The 15,631-nt window shown below is 58.9% G+C and overlaps 1 protein-coding gene across 1 annotated transcript in view; it reads left to right on the top strand.

Annotated features, from left to right (window-relative positions):
* Positions 1-15,631, top strand: part of DSCAML1 (DS cell adhesion molecule like 1) — a gene marked incomplete at its 5' end in the record, with an annotated part of 87,841 nt that overhangs the window by 52,496 nt on the left and 19,714 nt on the right. Inside the window, 5 exons of the mRNA XM_082070184.1 lie at positions 9,683-9,829; positions 11,057-11,335; positions 12,179-12,454; positions 12,920-13,216; positions 14,605-14,877. Of these exons, the coding sequence (XP_081926310.1) occupies positions 9,683-9,829; positions 11,057-11,335; positions 12,179-12,454; positions 12,920-13,216; positions 14,605-14,877 (1,272 nt within the window). The remainder of the gene's footprint in view (positions 1-9,682; positions 9,830-11,056; positions 11,336-12,178; positions 12,455-12,919; positions 13,217-14,604; positions 14,878-15,631) is intronic.

Below are 15,631 nucleotides of genomic sequence, written 5' to 3'. Positions count from 1 at the left end.
ATTTTCTTGCCGTGGTGCGAGGCGGGGAGGGGCGCGGGGGATGCGCCACGCGTGTCTGCGTGGACACGTGGGACCGGGCGGTGAGTGGCAGCGCGGGATCGCTCCACTTCACTCCTGAGTTCCTTTAGCAAGGCTTTCAGTTTTTCTCACGAGATCAAAAGAAGGGCTTGGCTTTCGCAAGCTCTATTTAAGCCTGGTGCAGGGCAGCAGTTTGTAGCTCTCTTGCAGTTTTCCATGTGGCAGGGGGAGCTTTCTGGCCTCTGGACTTTCCCCAAAGGGTCTCAGAAGCTTCTCACTCTCTTTTCTGGAGCATCAACATTTTGGCCTTTGCAAACAGGTCTGTTTGTGCTATTCTTGCGCTGCCGAGCGTATTTCTGGCAGTAGAAACAGTCTAGAAGAGGAGCTCCCATCACCGGGAGCGATGGGTGCTGCCGCCCTCGCCCGTCCCAGCCCCGCTGCCCCTCGGCCGAGCGCTCAGCACGGCAGCATCATCGTGCAGCATGAATTCCATTAGCTCATTTGTCTCTGGCTCCCTGAGCCTGCAGATGATTTAATCCAGAAGTGGTTTACAAGGAGGAAGCGCGGTTTAGTCGGCAAAGCTTAATAACCCCCTCTGGCTGGCGCGGGTAAAGCCGAGCTTTGGGCTCGGCCGGGGCAAGGGAGCGGGGTCGGGGGTAGACGGTCCCTCCCGCGCGCATCCCCGCTTCCCCCCGCTCGGCGCGGGAAGGTTTGCTCAGCAAGCTGCAAAAAATCATTACATATGCTGCTAGTGGCCTGGTTAATTAAGATCTACAGTTCTCTGGGTAGGAAAAGACGACCTATATTTACTGTATGTAGGAAGACATCTGTCAGCTCGAAGCGCGAGATACCCCAGTGCAGGTTTGTCCTGCTTTCTGCAGGCTCTGAATTGCAACTGTTTTCAAGCTCTGATGCAGCCCGAGTTAATTTTAAGATGACTGTTACTATTCTAAACATAAGGAAGGGCATATTTAGCCTCTCAGTACTCAAGAAGGCAAAACCCCCTGCATGTTTCTAGTAATTTTTCCCTAACAGTTTGCACAAAACAACAACAACAAATCCTATTTGGTTTCTGCAGAAGAATATGTTCGAGGGTGATCGTAAAATAGATTATTTTTAAATCTGCAGATGGTTCCCACATATTCCCCCTCAGCTCACTGCAGCTTTCCACCTCAGTAAACCGGTTTGTAATTTAGCCGAGGGCTGTGGAGCAAGCGTTCTGTCGTCTTGTTTTTCTTGTTCTCCTCCTTTAGCCCCCCCATGATCTTTCTGTCCCCTTCCTCTGTGCTTTCCCCGCCGAGGGCGGTGGGTGCTGCAATGGGCGCAAGGGCTTGGGTGCTGATGGGCGCCATCCTCCGCCTCCCAAGCAGCCCCGTTTTTGGTGGGGAGCCTCCTCCACAATGGCCCCCCCAGCCCAGGGGGTCTCGGGGGCTCCCCCGGCTGCTCGAGCCTCGGAGAAGGGCAGTCGAGGGTTCCCGAGCGCTCGGGTGAGACACGCGGCCCTGAGAAAGACAATTAGAGAAAGGACGCGCTTCCAGCCCCGCGATGCGGTTCCGTCCCTCCCCCTCCTCCCGGCAAGAAAACACGGCTTTTGCTATTTCTTTGTTCTTTCATGGTTCAGCGTTATAATTATTGAGATTTCACTGCAGGGCAAAATGATCATTTGACAATGTAAGTGGGGAAAATAATTCTCGTGTTATGCAGCAGCCTTACTCTTATTATAATTACGGCGAAACTCCTGCAGACTGAAGTGGGGGCAACGAATTTCCTCCTATGCGGGTATTTGTCTTTTCAAGATTTCTCGAGATTTGATTGCAGATGTGAGGGGTTTTTTCCCCTCCCGTATTTTTAATAACCCGAGGTTCTTGATGGATGGCAAAGGACTGAAGTACCTGTTGTTTTCCCCTTTGTTTTCATTAGGCGTTTTCCATTTCTGTCATTCTTGGCGTTCGTGATGGATTTTTATGAGCAAATATCTTGGTTAGAGCTATTCAAAATTGTTTGTACAGCGATGTCTACAGCAGCAACAAAACCCAATTAAAAAAATCAGGGAAAATTTGATGATAGGCTGCAAATTAGCTGCTCTGGAAAGGGGGGACAAGGGTTGCTCGTCCGTGCGGCCGCGGGGGCCGGTGCCGTGTTTGTGGCCAGCGGTGCCCTGTTTGTGGCCAGCGGTGCCCTGTTTGTGGCCAGCGGTGCCGTGTTTGTGGCCGGCAGCGCCGTGTTTGTGGCCAGCGGTGCCCTGTTTGTGGCCAGCGGTGCCCTGTTTGTGGCCAGCGGTGCCGTGTTTGTGGCCAGCAGTGCCGTGTTTGTGGCCAGCGGTGCCCTGTTTGTGGCCAGCGGTGCCGTGTTTGTGGCCAGCGGTGCCGTGTTTGTGGCCAGCGGTGCCCTGTTTGTGGCCGGCGGTGCCGTGTTTGTGGCCAGCGGTGCCCTGTTTGTGGCCAGCGGTGCCGTGTTTGTGGCCAGCGGTGCCCTGTTTGTGGCCAGCGGTGCCGTGTTTGTGGCCAGCGGTGCCGTGTTTGTGGCCAGCGGTGCCCTGTTTGTGGCCAGCGGTGCCGTGTTTGTGGCCAGCGGTGCCCTGTTTGTGGCCAGCGGTGCCGTGTTTGTGGCCAGCAGAGTGTGTTCGCTGGCAAGGCTGGGTGGGGGCACCTTGGGGTGTTCGGGGGAGGTCACGGCTGCCGTCACCCCAGGGTGCTGCAGTGTTCCCTTCCTTGGGGTGGGCACGGGCGCCCGCGGCGTTGGCGGCGCTGGACGAGCCTCCCCAGCTGCGCATCCTCCCTCCCCATCCTCATCCCTCGTGCCAGGGCTGCGAAACCATCGCGGTGCCGCGGCGAGGGTGGGGAAGGAGCCTCCTGTCCCCCGTTACCCTGGGGCTGATGGAGATGAGCTGACAGAACAGAGGCAGCATTAGCCTAATTATGGCCGCGCGCGCTACCTCGGCGCTGGATTTTCCTTTCTCGGTGACTTCCTGTTTTCCTCTTTGAGATGCAAATTTTTGCACAGTCCTCGATCCAGATTCTCGTCTCATTAGCATGAAATCTGACTAGTTCCGCGCGTTTTTAAATAGCAAATTTAAAAAAAATTAAACGTTGCGCACAAAGCGGCAGCGAAGCCCCCGCGGTTCTCAGCGGCCGGTGGGGAAGGCGCTGGCACGTTTCGGGAGGCGTCGCTCTGCTTTGCTGTCGTGGAGCTGAACGGGAGCGATCGCGGCATGGAGGGGCCGGAGCCCCCCGACCCCCAGCCCACCCCAAAGGCAGCCGTGCGTTCCCCCTGCCACCGGAGCCTTGCGTTCTGCTTCCTCCTGGCAAACGAGGCTCGTCCTGATAGGAGGTTCAAAAAAAATTACACTAGAAAAATCATTTTTTTGAAATGAATGTTATCTCGATGGATTTTATATATTTTATGCCTGCCGTAATCTCGACCCGCTGCCGCTCCGCGCTGGGAGAGGACTGGTAATACATCTGAAGCAGACGGCACTATTTGGTGGTAAATGTCACTCCAGTAATGTTTAGCTCTCCTTGGAAATAGAAATACAATCGTCACTAAGGCGATGAGCGCGATGGAGACGCGGGGCCGCGCGTCCCGTGTGCCCGGGGATGCCTTTCGCCCGGCGTCGCCTTCCGCCCTCCCCAGCCCTCCCTCCCCTCCGCTTTCTGCCACATAATGAGTTTGATAAGAAATTGTCTCGTTAACAGGATTAGCCATGGAAATCTCTAGTCCCCTCCTATTCATTTTGTAATGCTCTTCATCCTGTTCTGTAATTTTCTGCTGGTATTAGACGGCTCCGGACCACCTCGGGAGATTAATTCCTCCTCCTCCTTCGGTGGTGCCGGCGTGGCTGGTGCTGGGGAGGGGGCGAGCGCTGGGTCGGCCGCAGAGCTGCCCCCGGGAACTCCTGCTCCTCGGTGTGTTTTGGTAAAAGTCGCTGTCACCATGGTGTGCTCCAACACATGGAACCGTCCCCAAACCCTTTCGTGGTGCGAGTCGCGCTCTTATTGGAGCCCACAAAGAGCTCGGTGGCTCCGAGGTGGATCAAAACCTGGGAAGGCAAACTCTGCTCTGGGCTCTGCCCCTGTGGATCAGTTCTGTGGGCAGCGTGACTCTGGATTGACTCCTATGGAAGTGAGTTGCAAGACGGGCCCTTCGGTCAGTAACGACTCTTGATGGGATATCTGCTGCCAGCCCGGCAGGACACTTTGCTTCTGAGGGAGTTAATGGGAGCAGATGTTTCTCAATGTCTGTACTCCCAAGTTTGCCGAATTGTGAGTCTTTCCCTTGGAAACTGTGTCCAGGTAGCAGCAAACTGCGGGTGAGGCAGGAACGCTCGGAGCCGCCGCTCGGAGCGCGGTGCGGATACAAAACACGGCAGGAAGAGCAGCGTCTTCCGTTGGCTCCGGTGAAATGGAGTTCGTGCTTGTGGTTTCCTTGAGCTCCTACCTGGATTGCGTTCACACCTCTAAAACGCAACCTTTCGCTTTCCCTTCCAAAAAGCTTCCCATGTGCAAAATTCTAACATGGCTTTGGTGCCTGGAGAGAGAGAAATGCAGACAGTACGGACATTGCAGCGGGAGTGAAGCGGCAGAGGGGCTGTGAGGTGGACTGTAAGATTTGGGGAGGCAGGGAAGAGCCCGGCACGGAGCGGGAGCTTCCACACGGCGCGTCCCACCGGCCCGTTCTGTGTGAAGGCGCTAATTTATTCACCGACTTTTCGCTCCCTGCGATTCGCGTGTCCGTGAACAATTACCTTCCCCTGCTTCGCCGGAAGCTGTTTGTCATGCAGCTGGTGATTAATTCTTTGCAGCGGGGTTTGCACCTGAGCAGCTGGCGAGAGCCGCGGGGTCTGGCCGCGGTGCTCCCGGTGCTGGGCTCAGTGTGCGCGCCGGCGTTGCCAATGCCGACGTCTGGTCTTACCGATCCCCTGTTCGTTTTGGTGTGCGTCTTCTGAGGCCCGCCAGGCAAACCCCTTGCTCCGGAGGCTGTTTGTGCCCGTGAAGCTGGTCGCTGCTGCAGCAGATCCCTCGGCGCGATGCCCCAGCCCGGAGCCCTCTCTGCTGTTCTTTGCAGAGGGTGTTTGTGCACCGCGGTGCCACTGGCTCTCTCCGGGACATAAATTCAGTGCTCAGAGCCAAGCCTGATGCTCAGAAAAACCCCACCACATTTCCTTTGGCGTTTGTTGGCTCGTCACCGGGTGCTGGGCTTCTGCAGGTAGTTCTGTGAAGCCTGTAGAGCCTGTTCGGCGGCAGAGGATGCGGCGCTGCCGGCAGCTCTGCGTGCGCGGGCTGAGTGAGCGGAGAGCGGGTCCCGTCCCGGCTCATCCGCGGGGCCAGAGACCTGTCCCTGCCCGGCACCGGGGACCTGGCGCTGCGGCTGCGGGCAGCAGTGTGACAAGGGGTGACAATGACATCCTCGTTTTAAACCGTTCCTTTCTGCTTCTCTCTCTCTCTTTTTTTTTGTTTCATCTCTCCCTCTTGGAAAAGCCATTTAAATGCAATTCCATTCTTAAAACCTCTCCCTCATGCATGCCTAATGACTGTCAGGCAGCGGCACCGGGCCCGCGTAGGATCCAATCTCCCCGAGTGTCGACAAGTCATTTGGAAGAAGCCCTGGGAGCGCGCCTGGTTTTATTACAGCGTAATTAGAAATAAAATCTTGTTGCAAGAGGAGAATGAGAGACGGGTGTTAATCCTGTAACGGGAGGAGATGGAGCCGTGCTTATAAAGGAGATTAAGGAGGGGAGGCGGAAAGCCCGTCACGACTCCCCGAATTCCCCCCTCCGTGGCTGTGTCCCTGTTCCCGGCTCCGCTGGCAGCAGACGTGCCAGATGCATGCCCGTGCCTGTGCCTGTTCTTGTGCCCATGCCTGTGCTCGTGCCTGTGCCCGTTCCTGTACCCCTGCCTGTTCCTGTGCCCGCACCTGCGCCGGGACGGGGCTGGGGCTGCCTTGGGGTCTGCGTCTCCGGGTCTGCAGGATGCTCCCGGCGCAGCCTGCGGTGCCTGCAGTGGCACGGTGCTCTCTGGGGTGGATGCTGCTGCTCCTGGAGCCGGGAGGAGGAGGAGGAGGAGGGAGGGAGCCCTTTGGCGCAGAGCCGGACAGGGTGCTGAGCAGGCAGCGGGTGTGTTAGAGATGCCCACAAAGCTTCAAGGTGGGTGTGCGGCAGCGACGTGCTGCCTTCAAAAGGGAGCGGTGGCTGCCACGCGCCTCCCCTGGGACCCCCGCTGTGGGCAAACACGTACAGAAATCTGACAGATATCACGCGGCTCTTAGGAAATTTGCATTGGGCTCGAGCCGCGGTTCCTCTTTCACATCTCCAGGGCGGATGGAGCTTTCATCTCGGTGCCCGGTCCAGGCTCTCTGTGCTTTCGGCGCTGGCCGTGGCACGGAGCTGGGCTCAGCCTGCCGAGGTGAAAGGCGGCTCTGGTGCACGGCCACCGCCTGCCAGACCCCACCTGTCCTATGTCCCCTACCCGCCTGGCCGCTGTGTTTTGGGGAGGATGGCGCCTGCAGCCCGTGCTGCAGCTGGCAGAGCGGTGGGGCGAGCGGTGCCATGCCGTGCCGTGCCATGCGGTGCCGTGGGATGGGCAGGAGTTTCCCCGCTGGCTGGCTTTCCCGACCCACCCGGGAGGCTCCTGTTCCCGGGCCAGCCCCGTGCCGGGCAGCCGCATCCTGGCACAGCCGCCGCAGCGACAAAGCGCCGCTACGGCAGCGGCGGAAAAGCACAAGCTTTGTTCTTTGGGGCTTCCCCCTCCGTGTCTTCCCCCTGGGGAGGCGTTTGTCACTTTAAACGTGGCCAGAAATAGCACCAAACAGTTATTGGATTTGTCCGGAATGCCTTGGGATGCTTATGCTCCAAGTACAGCTAATTCATAAACGCTGGCACCTATTGATTCTCCAGCAGTTAAAATAGACTGCGTAAGGAAATAGTGGCCCCAGAGTACCAAGGGAAAGTTATCTCATTAGTCTTATGAACTATAAAATGTGCTCTCTCCCGAAGCCCTGACCCCATTGTTTTTATAAATCTATATTGGATAGAGAGTAGCTGGTAACCTATATCGACTGTAATTTTTCTCTTGAAATTGGAAGGCCCTCGGGACCGATGCTGGAGCTTCATGACCACCACGGGCAGCGGGATGCAGGAGGGGACTTTGGTCATAGCAAACACGTCTGCATGTGTGTGTGTGTGTGCACAGGTATCGAGAGCCCCTCCTGCTGTTTGCCGTGCAGGAGCCCCCTCGCTCTCCCGCGGTTCCGGGGGCTGGCGGCTCTGGCCGCCCCCTCCTCTCCCCTCCTGTCCCGTGGGGTGGGCGCGGGGGCTTTCTGAGGCATTTCCCGAGGCAGCGCCTCAGGTCTGGCTGCAAGAGTTATTAGAGGCACATCCCTCCGGTCTGGCCGCGGATGTACTTAATCCTCTGCTTCCCGTAAAGCTTTTCCACCTCCTGGCAGGCGGAAAGATCTGATTTTATTCGGCGACCTTCAACGTTAATCTCGCTAGCAAACTCAGCAATAAGTCACTTCGGTGAGGTCTCTGTCGGAGCCGTTTACATCAATTATTGCCCTGCATCTCTCCCTTGAACCAGTGTAATGCTCCTCGGCGGAGTTACTTGTCCCTTTTTGAAAAAAAAATATGGCAGCTGTGTTGTCAGGTTATAGACCTCACGTTTAGCGTAATGGCATCTTTAAAGCTGTGGCTTGCAAGGGGCAGATGCTCCCCGGCTGCACAGCCCTGCGCGGCTTTGTTTGCGGCGCCGAACCGCGCGGCGTGCGCGGAGCGGGGGCCGCTTGGGGCTGCCGAGCACTTTGGAAAATGCAGCCCCCCCCGTTGCCGTGGAAACCGGCTCCCCCCACCTCAAACTCCAGTGCAAGCCGATGTTCTCCGCTTACTGGTTTGATGGGAGATGAAAAATTAATGTTTGATTTGCATGTGATTCCAGTGGCGCTGGCGGGACTGCTCCCCTCCCCTGTGACGGGGGTTCGTGCGGGTCCCGCGGTGCCTCCGGTCGCTGGTGCTTGGCGAGCGTCTCTTGCCGCTGCGCATCGGCTCCCAGTTGCGTACCGGTGCAGCGTGCGCCGCTGCGCTGGCGTTGCCGTGCCGTAGCGTGGAGGCAAAGCCGTGCCAGAGGTTTTGGCTGGGGAGCCCCCGAGCCCTCCAAGCTGGGATGGAGACGTGGCCCCTCCGTGAAGCAGCCAGCTTCACGTGTCACTAAGGTGGCTATTTCTGTGCTGTTCAGGGTGCGTAATGCTCTCATACCAAGCAATTAGAGTCACGTCTAAGCTGCAGCTGGAGTGGGGCAGTGCCAGGGGAGCGCGGGGCTGGTGCTGGGACGTGCTCCGGGATGTGCTCCGGGACATGCTCCGGGATGTGCTCCGGGACATGCTCTGGGAACAGCCTGGTGTTTCGGCCCCAGCCCCGGTGCGGGCAGCCAGGCTGCTCGGGAGCCCGTGCCTTTCCTTCCCCGATTCCGCCCGTGTTCCTCCTGCTCCTACGGCTTCCACCTTGGCACTTTCTTCCCCCTAAGCCGAGAACATCCCAGTGCTTCTAAAAGGCGCCGTAAGGAAGAACAGCTGATTCTCCTCAGCAGCTAGGTCCTGGTTTGCCAACCGTGGCGCGGGACTTGAAGGAGCCATTTGCAGCCGTTGCTGATTTAAAGGCTGAGCTTAAAGGTTTCAACTCTGAGCGTTCAGCTCTGCTAATTACCTTCTGCTTCTCTGCGTTTGCAGTGTTTGGCAGGGGGTGCCTTGGCTGGCAGCCGAGCAGATGGACCACCCTGTCCCGGCGGAGGCTCCGTGCTGGCTGGTGCTGGAACCAGCGCCAGGGCCCCACAGGAATGGGGCTCAAGGCTGCGGTTGCTGTTCGCAGTGGGGCAGCGTAGAGGGGGTTTTCAGGTGGGCAGGGGAGCTTGTCTCCAGTGCCTCTGCTTACCCTGCGCTCCATGCAGCCACTGAGTTGTGCCACAGCGCACGCTTCCTATTCGTGTTAATTACTGTTAATTCTTGATGAATTCTGGCGGTCAGGCTGGCCTTGCGAGGGACAAACACTTTTTTCCCCATGTTTCCTGGCATGTGCCGGGCTCCAAATCCCACCGGCCAGGGGGCTGCAGTGCCCGGGGCTGCGCTGCCCCGCCTGCTCCCGCCATCCTCCTCCCAGGGCTCCCCTAGCAGCTCAAGCCCTTATTTGTTTTCATATGCTTCTAAGTAAGTTAAGCTAATTATTAACTCAGCAGGACGGATTCACTTTTAATTGCCGCGTTGCTATGCAGCACGCGGCGACGGGACGGTGCGGCGCAGCGTCGTGCAGGTGGAGCATCATGACGCTCGCAGGTTGTCTGAACCCCCCAAATCTGGGTCCTGGGGTGCTGAGGTGCACGTGAGGACACCCCGAGCTCCTCTGTGTGCCCGGGGCTGTGTTTGCCGCAGGATGGTGCCGCTGGGGCACACTGTGCCCGCAGCCACGTGCTGCTGTTGCACACACGAGGCTGCTCCGGCGAGTGCTGCTTCTTAACCGCTTTGGCTCTATGTCGCCATCCTGCCTGAAACGTCAACCGCGGGGTGAAGCCAGAGCCCCGCTTTGCCTGCCCAGAATGAGGGGCTCTACCCTGCTGAGAGCCTGGGAGATGAGGTGCTGGTTCAGGGCTGGCTCGCTCACCCTTCTCCCCGCTTTTGTCTCCAGAAAATAGGTTTTTTATTACTTCTTACGGAGGTTTGTACATATCGGACGTGCAGAAGGAAGATGCCTTGTCCACCTACAGGTGTATCACCAAGCACAAGTACAGCGGGGAGACGCGGCAGAGCAACGGAGCCCGGCTCTCGGTCTCAGGTGAGCGACGCGGCTGCTGGCGATGCTGGCGAGGGGGAGCCCGTGTCTGTGGGGGTGTCCCGCCCGGCCTGCCCGCCCTCGGCCATGCCCGTTTTCCCGGCATGCAGGAGGAAGCAATGGCATCTCTTCCTCCCATCCCATGGCGAGGGGACACCCCGGTTGGGGGGCAGGAGTTCCCGTTGGGTTGCGCGGGGGGTTGGTGCTGCCTCGCGTGCGCCCCGGAGCGCTCAGCCCCCCCATGGCGCCCCCGACGAGCGGCAGCGCGGCGCCGCACCCTGAGCGAGAGGGCGACGGGCCGCGCGGCGATGCGATGTGACAGCCGGCGATGTGAGCAGCCTGACGCGATGTGACGAAGATGCAAGCGATACTGCGGCGCAGGCAGTGCAGTCCGAGTGCCGGCTGTCTCGGGGCGCTGCCGGCTCCGCTCGCTGCCCAAATTACTCTGCTCGGGAGGGAGTTCGCTTGACTTGCAGCCACGGCGCCGCTCCCCCCGCTCAGCTCCCTGCCATATGCTTTTTGTGTCCTCGCGGGCTGTGGCGCCCACGTTAGCTGCTCGTATGAACCGCGCAGAGGGCAGGGAAGGGGCCAGGGACAGCCAGGCTGGGGCTTGCCCGACCTCGCCCCAGCCTCTTAGAGACCCGAGGGCCCCGTGTCCCACCCGCCGGGTGTATCGTCCCCTCTCCACGTGCATTTGATCTGGCCCGGTCCCCTCCTGGCCGCTGTCATTATTTACACGTCACAGCATTTTACTTCTGCTTGGGAGTAATGAAAGAGGTTTCTTTCCCCTGGAATTTAATTTCACGCCTGAGACTTGGTGATTAATTTTCTCCTTTCCCAGCTGCCTGATGGGCCCCTTTGCTTGTAAATTTTGAAATGTGCCACAGAATTTGTGTATTTTGCACCAATTAGGTGTCACCTTGAGTAATTTCCGTGGTGCTGAGTTAGTGCATCCCATCAGTTAGTGAGGTGTGTTGTCCCTCCCAGCCCCCACAAACCTGCTGCTCCGGCCACCAAGGGCCGTGCTGGCTGTCCCGGGTGGGACAAGCCACTGTCCCCATGCCCAGCGGAGGATGTGGCTGTTGTCCCCTGTTCCTGACGGGCAGTCACATCTCACGGGGGAGGCAGCGGTGCGGATGCCGAGGGGGCACGGTGGTGCCGCTGTCCCTGTGGGGAGAAGCCTGGCCGTGTCCTCTTCGCCGGGCGACCCTGTTTCCTCTCCCAACGCAGACCCGGCGGAGTCCATCCCCACCATGCTAGACAGCTTCCAGTCGCGGGAGGTGCGGACGGGCCGGCCGCTGGAGCTGCCCTGCATCGCCTCGGGCTACCCCAACCCGGCCGTGCGCTGGATCAAGGACGGGCGCCCGCTCCCCGCCGACAGCCGCTGGAGCAAGCGCATCACGGGCCTGACCATCAGCGACCTGCGCGTGGAGGACAGCGGGACCTACATCTGCGAGGTCACCAACACCTTCGGCTCCGCAGAGGTCACAGGGACCCTCACGGTCATAGGTGAGCGCCGGCCAGGGGGAGCGGGGCACAGTGCTGGGGACGCCTCTGTCCTGCTGTCTTCTTAAATACAAAGCTTTTATAAACGTAAAGCCTGAACGGTTGTACACAGCCGTATAAAATACAAGCCCTGTATTCAGCGTGGCACGCTGGAAGCCGCCGTCGTGCGCCGCAGCGTGTCCAATGTGCTCCGGGTGCGTGCAGGAGGTTTGTCACGCTGCGTCTGCAACCGTTGGCTGATTTACCGCTTCAGCCGGGGCAGGGAGAGCGGCCTCGGGAAACACCAGAGCAACACCGGGGATGTAAATTGCTGGATGGCGACATCGCCTTTATGTTAGGTGCCTCTGTGCTTTGTTTTGTTGATATACATAAAATAAACTCCAGCCAAACAGTAAATACCATCTGGGCAGGCTGAGGATTTATCATGTGCTTTGTTCCTGGGGGTTTCTGCTGTCACCGGGATGCTGGAGGGACCGGGGCCGCAGCCACCATGCACCTTGACTTACCTGGAACAGCAGTGTGGCGAGCACACCGAACCTGCTGCGAGCTGCCGTGGCGCGTCCCCAGCTCAGTGCTGTCCCCGTCACACCTGCCACATCTTCTTCCAGCCATCGCCACCTCCCGCCGGTGCCTGCTCTGCCAGCGCCGCGGGGCTGGTGTAAAAAGCAGGGGCTGGCAGCAGGGAGGGCAGGGGACCACCTGCCTTATTGTGTGGTGGCATTTTACACAGTCTGGCTGGCGCTTCCAGGGCAGGGAAGGCAGAGGGGCTCAATAGCCATGAGCCGCGTCCTGCCACGCTGCCCAGCACCGCCAACGCCTCGCCCGCTCTCGCCCTTTCTCGCACAGACCCTCTGCGTGTGACCCTCACACCAAAGAAGCTCAAAACGGGCATCGGCAGCACCGTCATCCTCTCTTGTGCCCTCAGCGGGTCCCCCGAGTACGTCATCCGCTGGTACCGCAACACGGACCTGGTGGCGGTGGATGACTACATCTCCATCCGCGGCATCAGCAACGAGACCCTCCTCATCACGGCCGCCCAGAAGAGCCACTCGGGTGCCTACCAGTGCTTTGCCACCCGCAAGTCCCAGACGGCACAGGACTTCTCCATCATCACGCTGGAGGGTGAGCTGGCTTCCTGGGGACGGCGGCTTTCCTCTGCCCCTCTCCGGGGGCACCGGGACGCTTTGTGCATGGCTGGAGGGCAGTGAGACCCACTGGGGTGGGGGCTCCTGGGGCCGGGCTGTTCCCAGCCCACTCAGTGCGCTGTGCTGTCCGTTAGCACCTTGGGAACCCAGCACGGCTGGGACAGGAACGACCACAGGAAGGGTTGGCTTGCTCATCCTCAGCCCTTGGTGTCCCCTCCCCGCTCCAGATGTTTGGGCAAGGGATGGGCACCGCCAAGGCTGCTTTCCCCTTGAGCCAACGGCCATATGGACCAGCACGGCCCCGCGCGCCCTCTCAGCATTTCCCAGGGATGCTGTGCCGCGGCTCCCACCCCCACGGGAGCTCCACACCCCCCACCAGTGGGTGACTGCTGCTGCCTGTGGCTGCCGCTCCCTGACCCCCCTTCCCCCGGGTGCCCCCCAGATGGGACCCCCCGCATCGTCTCCTCCTTCAGCGAGAAGGTGGTCAACCCCGGGGAGCAGTTCTCCCTGATGTGTGCCGCCAAGGGGGCCCCCCCGCCGACCGTCACCTGGGCGCTGGACGACGAGCCCATCGCGCGGGACAGCGGGCACCGCACCAACCAGTACACCATGTCGGACGGCACCACCGTCAGCCACATGAACGTCACGGGCCCGCAGATCAAGGACGGCGGCGTCTACCGCTGCACGGCGCGGAACTCGGTGGGCAGCGCCGAATACCAAGCGCGAATAAACGTAAGAGGTGCCTGTCTACTTTTAAATATCAGAATAGGAACTTGTACCGGGCTTTTGGTTTTGTTCTGTTCCTCGGCCGACTGCTTCTCCTCGCCTCCCCCGTCCTCTTCCCAGCCGCTGCCCTGAGCCCGTTCCCAAGCTCCCAGCACCTTCCCTGCTCCCCCCTCATTAAAAGCAGGGAGTTTAACCAAGTGCAAAGCAGTCCTGCAGCCTGGGAGGGCTGGACTTTGGCTTTGCACGGGCAGAAGGGTCAGCAAACACCTCCCAAGGGACCCCGGCACGGAGAAGGTGGTGGTGGGCACAGGAGCATCCCTCCCCCGCTGTCCCCAGCAGCCCTGGCAGCGAGGGCGCCCGCCGGCACAGGTTTCTACATGAGAAACGGTGATGAGGCAGCACGTGAAATCGTGGCAAATGAGCTTTGATTTGTCATGTCTGTGTTTTCTTTGTCTGCTAAAAGCCACGGCCGCGTTAATCACCGTGTTATTACGGCGGGAGCGCGTTGCTCAGCGTGTTACGGGTGCGGTGTGAGCCCCTGCCCATTCATAATCGCCAGTTAAAGCTTCCAGGCTGCCAGGTGGGAGCGAGGCAGAGACAAGGTAGCATTTATTTGTCTGTGGAGAAAGAGGGTTGAGAGGCTGTGTTTGTGTCTCAGGTTTGAAATGGATCTGGTGGCTTTTTGGCTGGGATCCCAGGAGAGCCTGAATTTTGCTGCCGTTTACTGCTAAATTTGGAGCGAGTTCATCCCTCAGCCGCGAGAAGCCAGAGCAGGGTTTTCAATGAGGACGTTCCCTTGCCTCCCTTCTCCCCTTCTCTCAGCTCTTGACGGGCTGTTACTAGAGAAGATTTGGGTGGTTTTTTCCCTGGAATGGAGCAAGGCCCTTGCATGGGCCCGAAAGATGGTTACAGAGCCAGATGCCAATTTCTTTTCTCGTCCTCCTTTTCTAAATGTATCCCAGTACGAGAAACACCATCCATCAGCTTATCCGGAGTGTCTGTTAAGCTGTTACCTTGCTGTGCCCCGGGGACGAGGAGTCAACGTAGAGTTAATCTTTAGATTAGTTTGCTGTTTTATGTAGTGGCCGGGAGAACGATGTAATTATTGATGCATTAAACCTCCTGTTGGCACGCTCACCTGCAGCATCCTCGCAGCCCCTGCGCCAGCCAGGCCGCGGTGGCTGCTCCAGCGCTCGCTGGAGGTCACAACGATGAGCGGCTGTCCCCACGCACGCTCGGAGGAGCCCGTGCCCGCTGCTCACCCAAAACCAGGCCGGGCCCCCACTCTTCTGGTTACCTCCTTTGCCTGTGAAGCTCTCTCAAATAGCAGCAGATCTGCATGCAACCAGACCGCCCTTCGGAATTAACCTAGCCTGCCTCTTCTTCCTCCTGCATATGTAGGTCCCCCGAGCATCCGAGCGATGAAGAACATAACGGCGGTAGCGGGTAGGGACACTTTCATCAACTGCAGGGTGATCGGGTACCCATATTACTCCATCAAGTGGTACAAGGACTCTTTGCTGCTGCCCGATAACCACCGCCAAGTGGTCTTTGAGAACGGGACTCTCAAGCTGATGGACGTGCAGAAAGGCATGGACGAAGGGGAGTATCTGTGCAGCGTGCTGATCCAGCCCCAGCTCTCCATCAGCCAGAGCGTCCACGTCACCGTGAAAGGTAAGCGGCCGGAGAGGCTGTCCCTGGCTGTCCAGGTCACGTTGGGGACGTCTCTGCTGCAGGACGGAGGCAGAGAAGTGTCACACGGGGGGCTGTGTGGCCTGGTGGTGGCTGTGCTCCACAAACCCTGTGCTGATGGGACCTCATCTCCCGAACCAGCGGCCTCAGCTCCTCCGGAGCGGCTCCCGGGTCCTGCCTGCACGGCTGCCCCGAGCCACACTGTATCCATTTCCCGGTACAAGCCGTGGAGCAAGGATTTACGGTGTAAACACAGCGTATTAAAACATCTAACCTTTGCTCGGATCACCTTCACTGATGTTTTTCTGTGTGTGTTAAGCTTTTAAAAAAATAATACTCTCGGTCTTCCGAGCGCACAGAACATCTTAAAAGCTTCTCGGGGCCATCAATTATTCAGCCCCATTGAGGGAGCTATCAGTCCTAATGAATTGAGCCGGATGCGTTCCCTCCCAGTGAGCGGCTGAGATTGTGCCGCCGGTGCGCGGTGCTCCCCTATCTCCTGTCCTCAGAGTTGTCGGGTCGGCGCTGCCCGTCGCCAGCTCGGCGTTGGCAGTAAATCATTTAGACAAACACCGCCGCGCTGGGGAAGGCGCTGGCCAATTCTCTCTCTCTGCCTCACCCAGCGGGGTATTTATGGACCGGATTTTACTCCGATCCCCCTCCCTCCCTCCTTTTCCATCCACCATTTTCTTATTAGGAATCAGGTTAGCAAGAGAGCGCATCAAGCTGATTAGAG

This window comes from Streptopelia decaocto (genome assembly GCF_964273445.1).
Source record: "Streptopelia decaocto genome assembly, chromosome: 21".
NCBI classification, from domain to species: domain Eukaryota; kingdom Metazoa; phylum Chordata; class Aves; order Columbiformes; family Columbidae; genus Streptopelia; species Streptopelia decaocto.
Note: the sequence above shows the minus strand (reverse complement) of the source record. Positions and strands in the feature narration are given on the sequence as shown.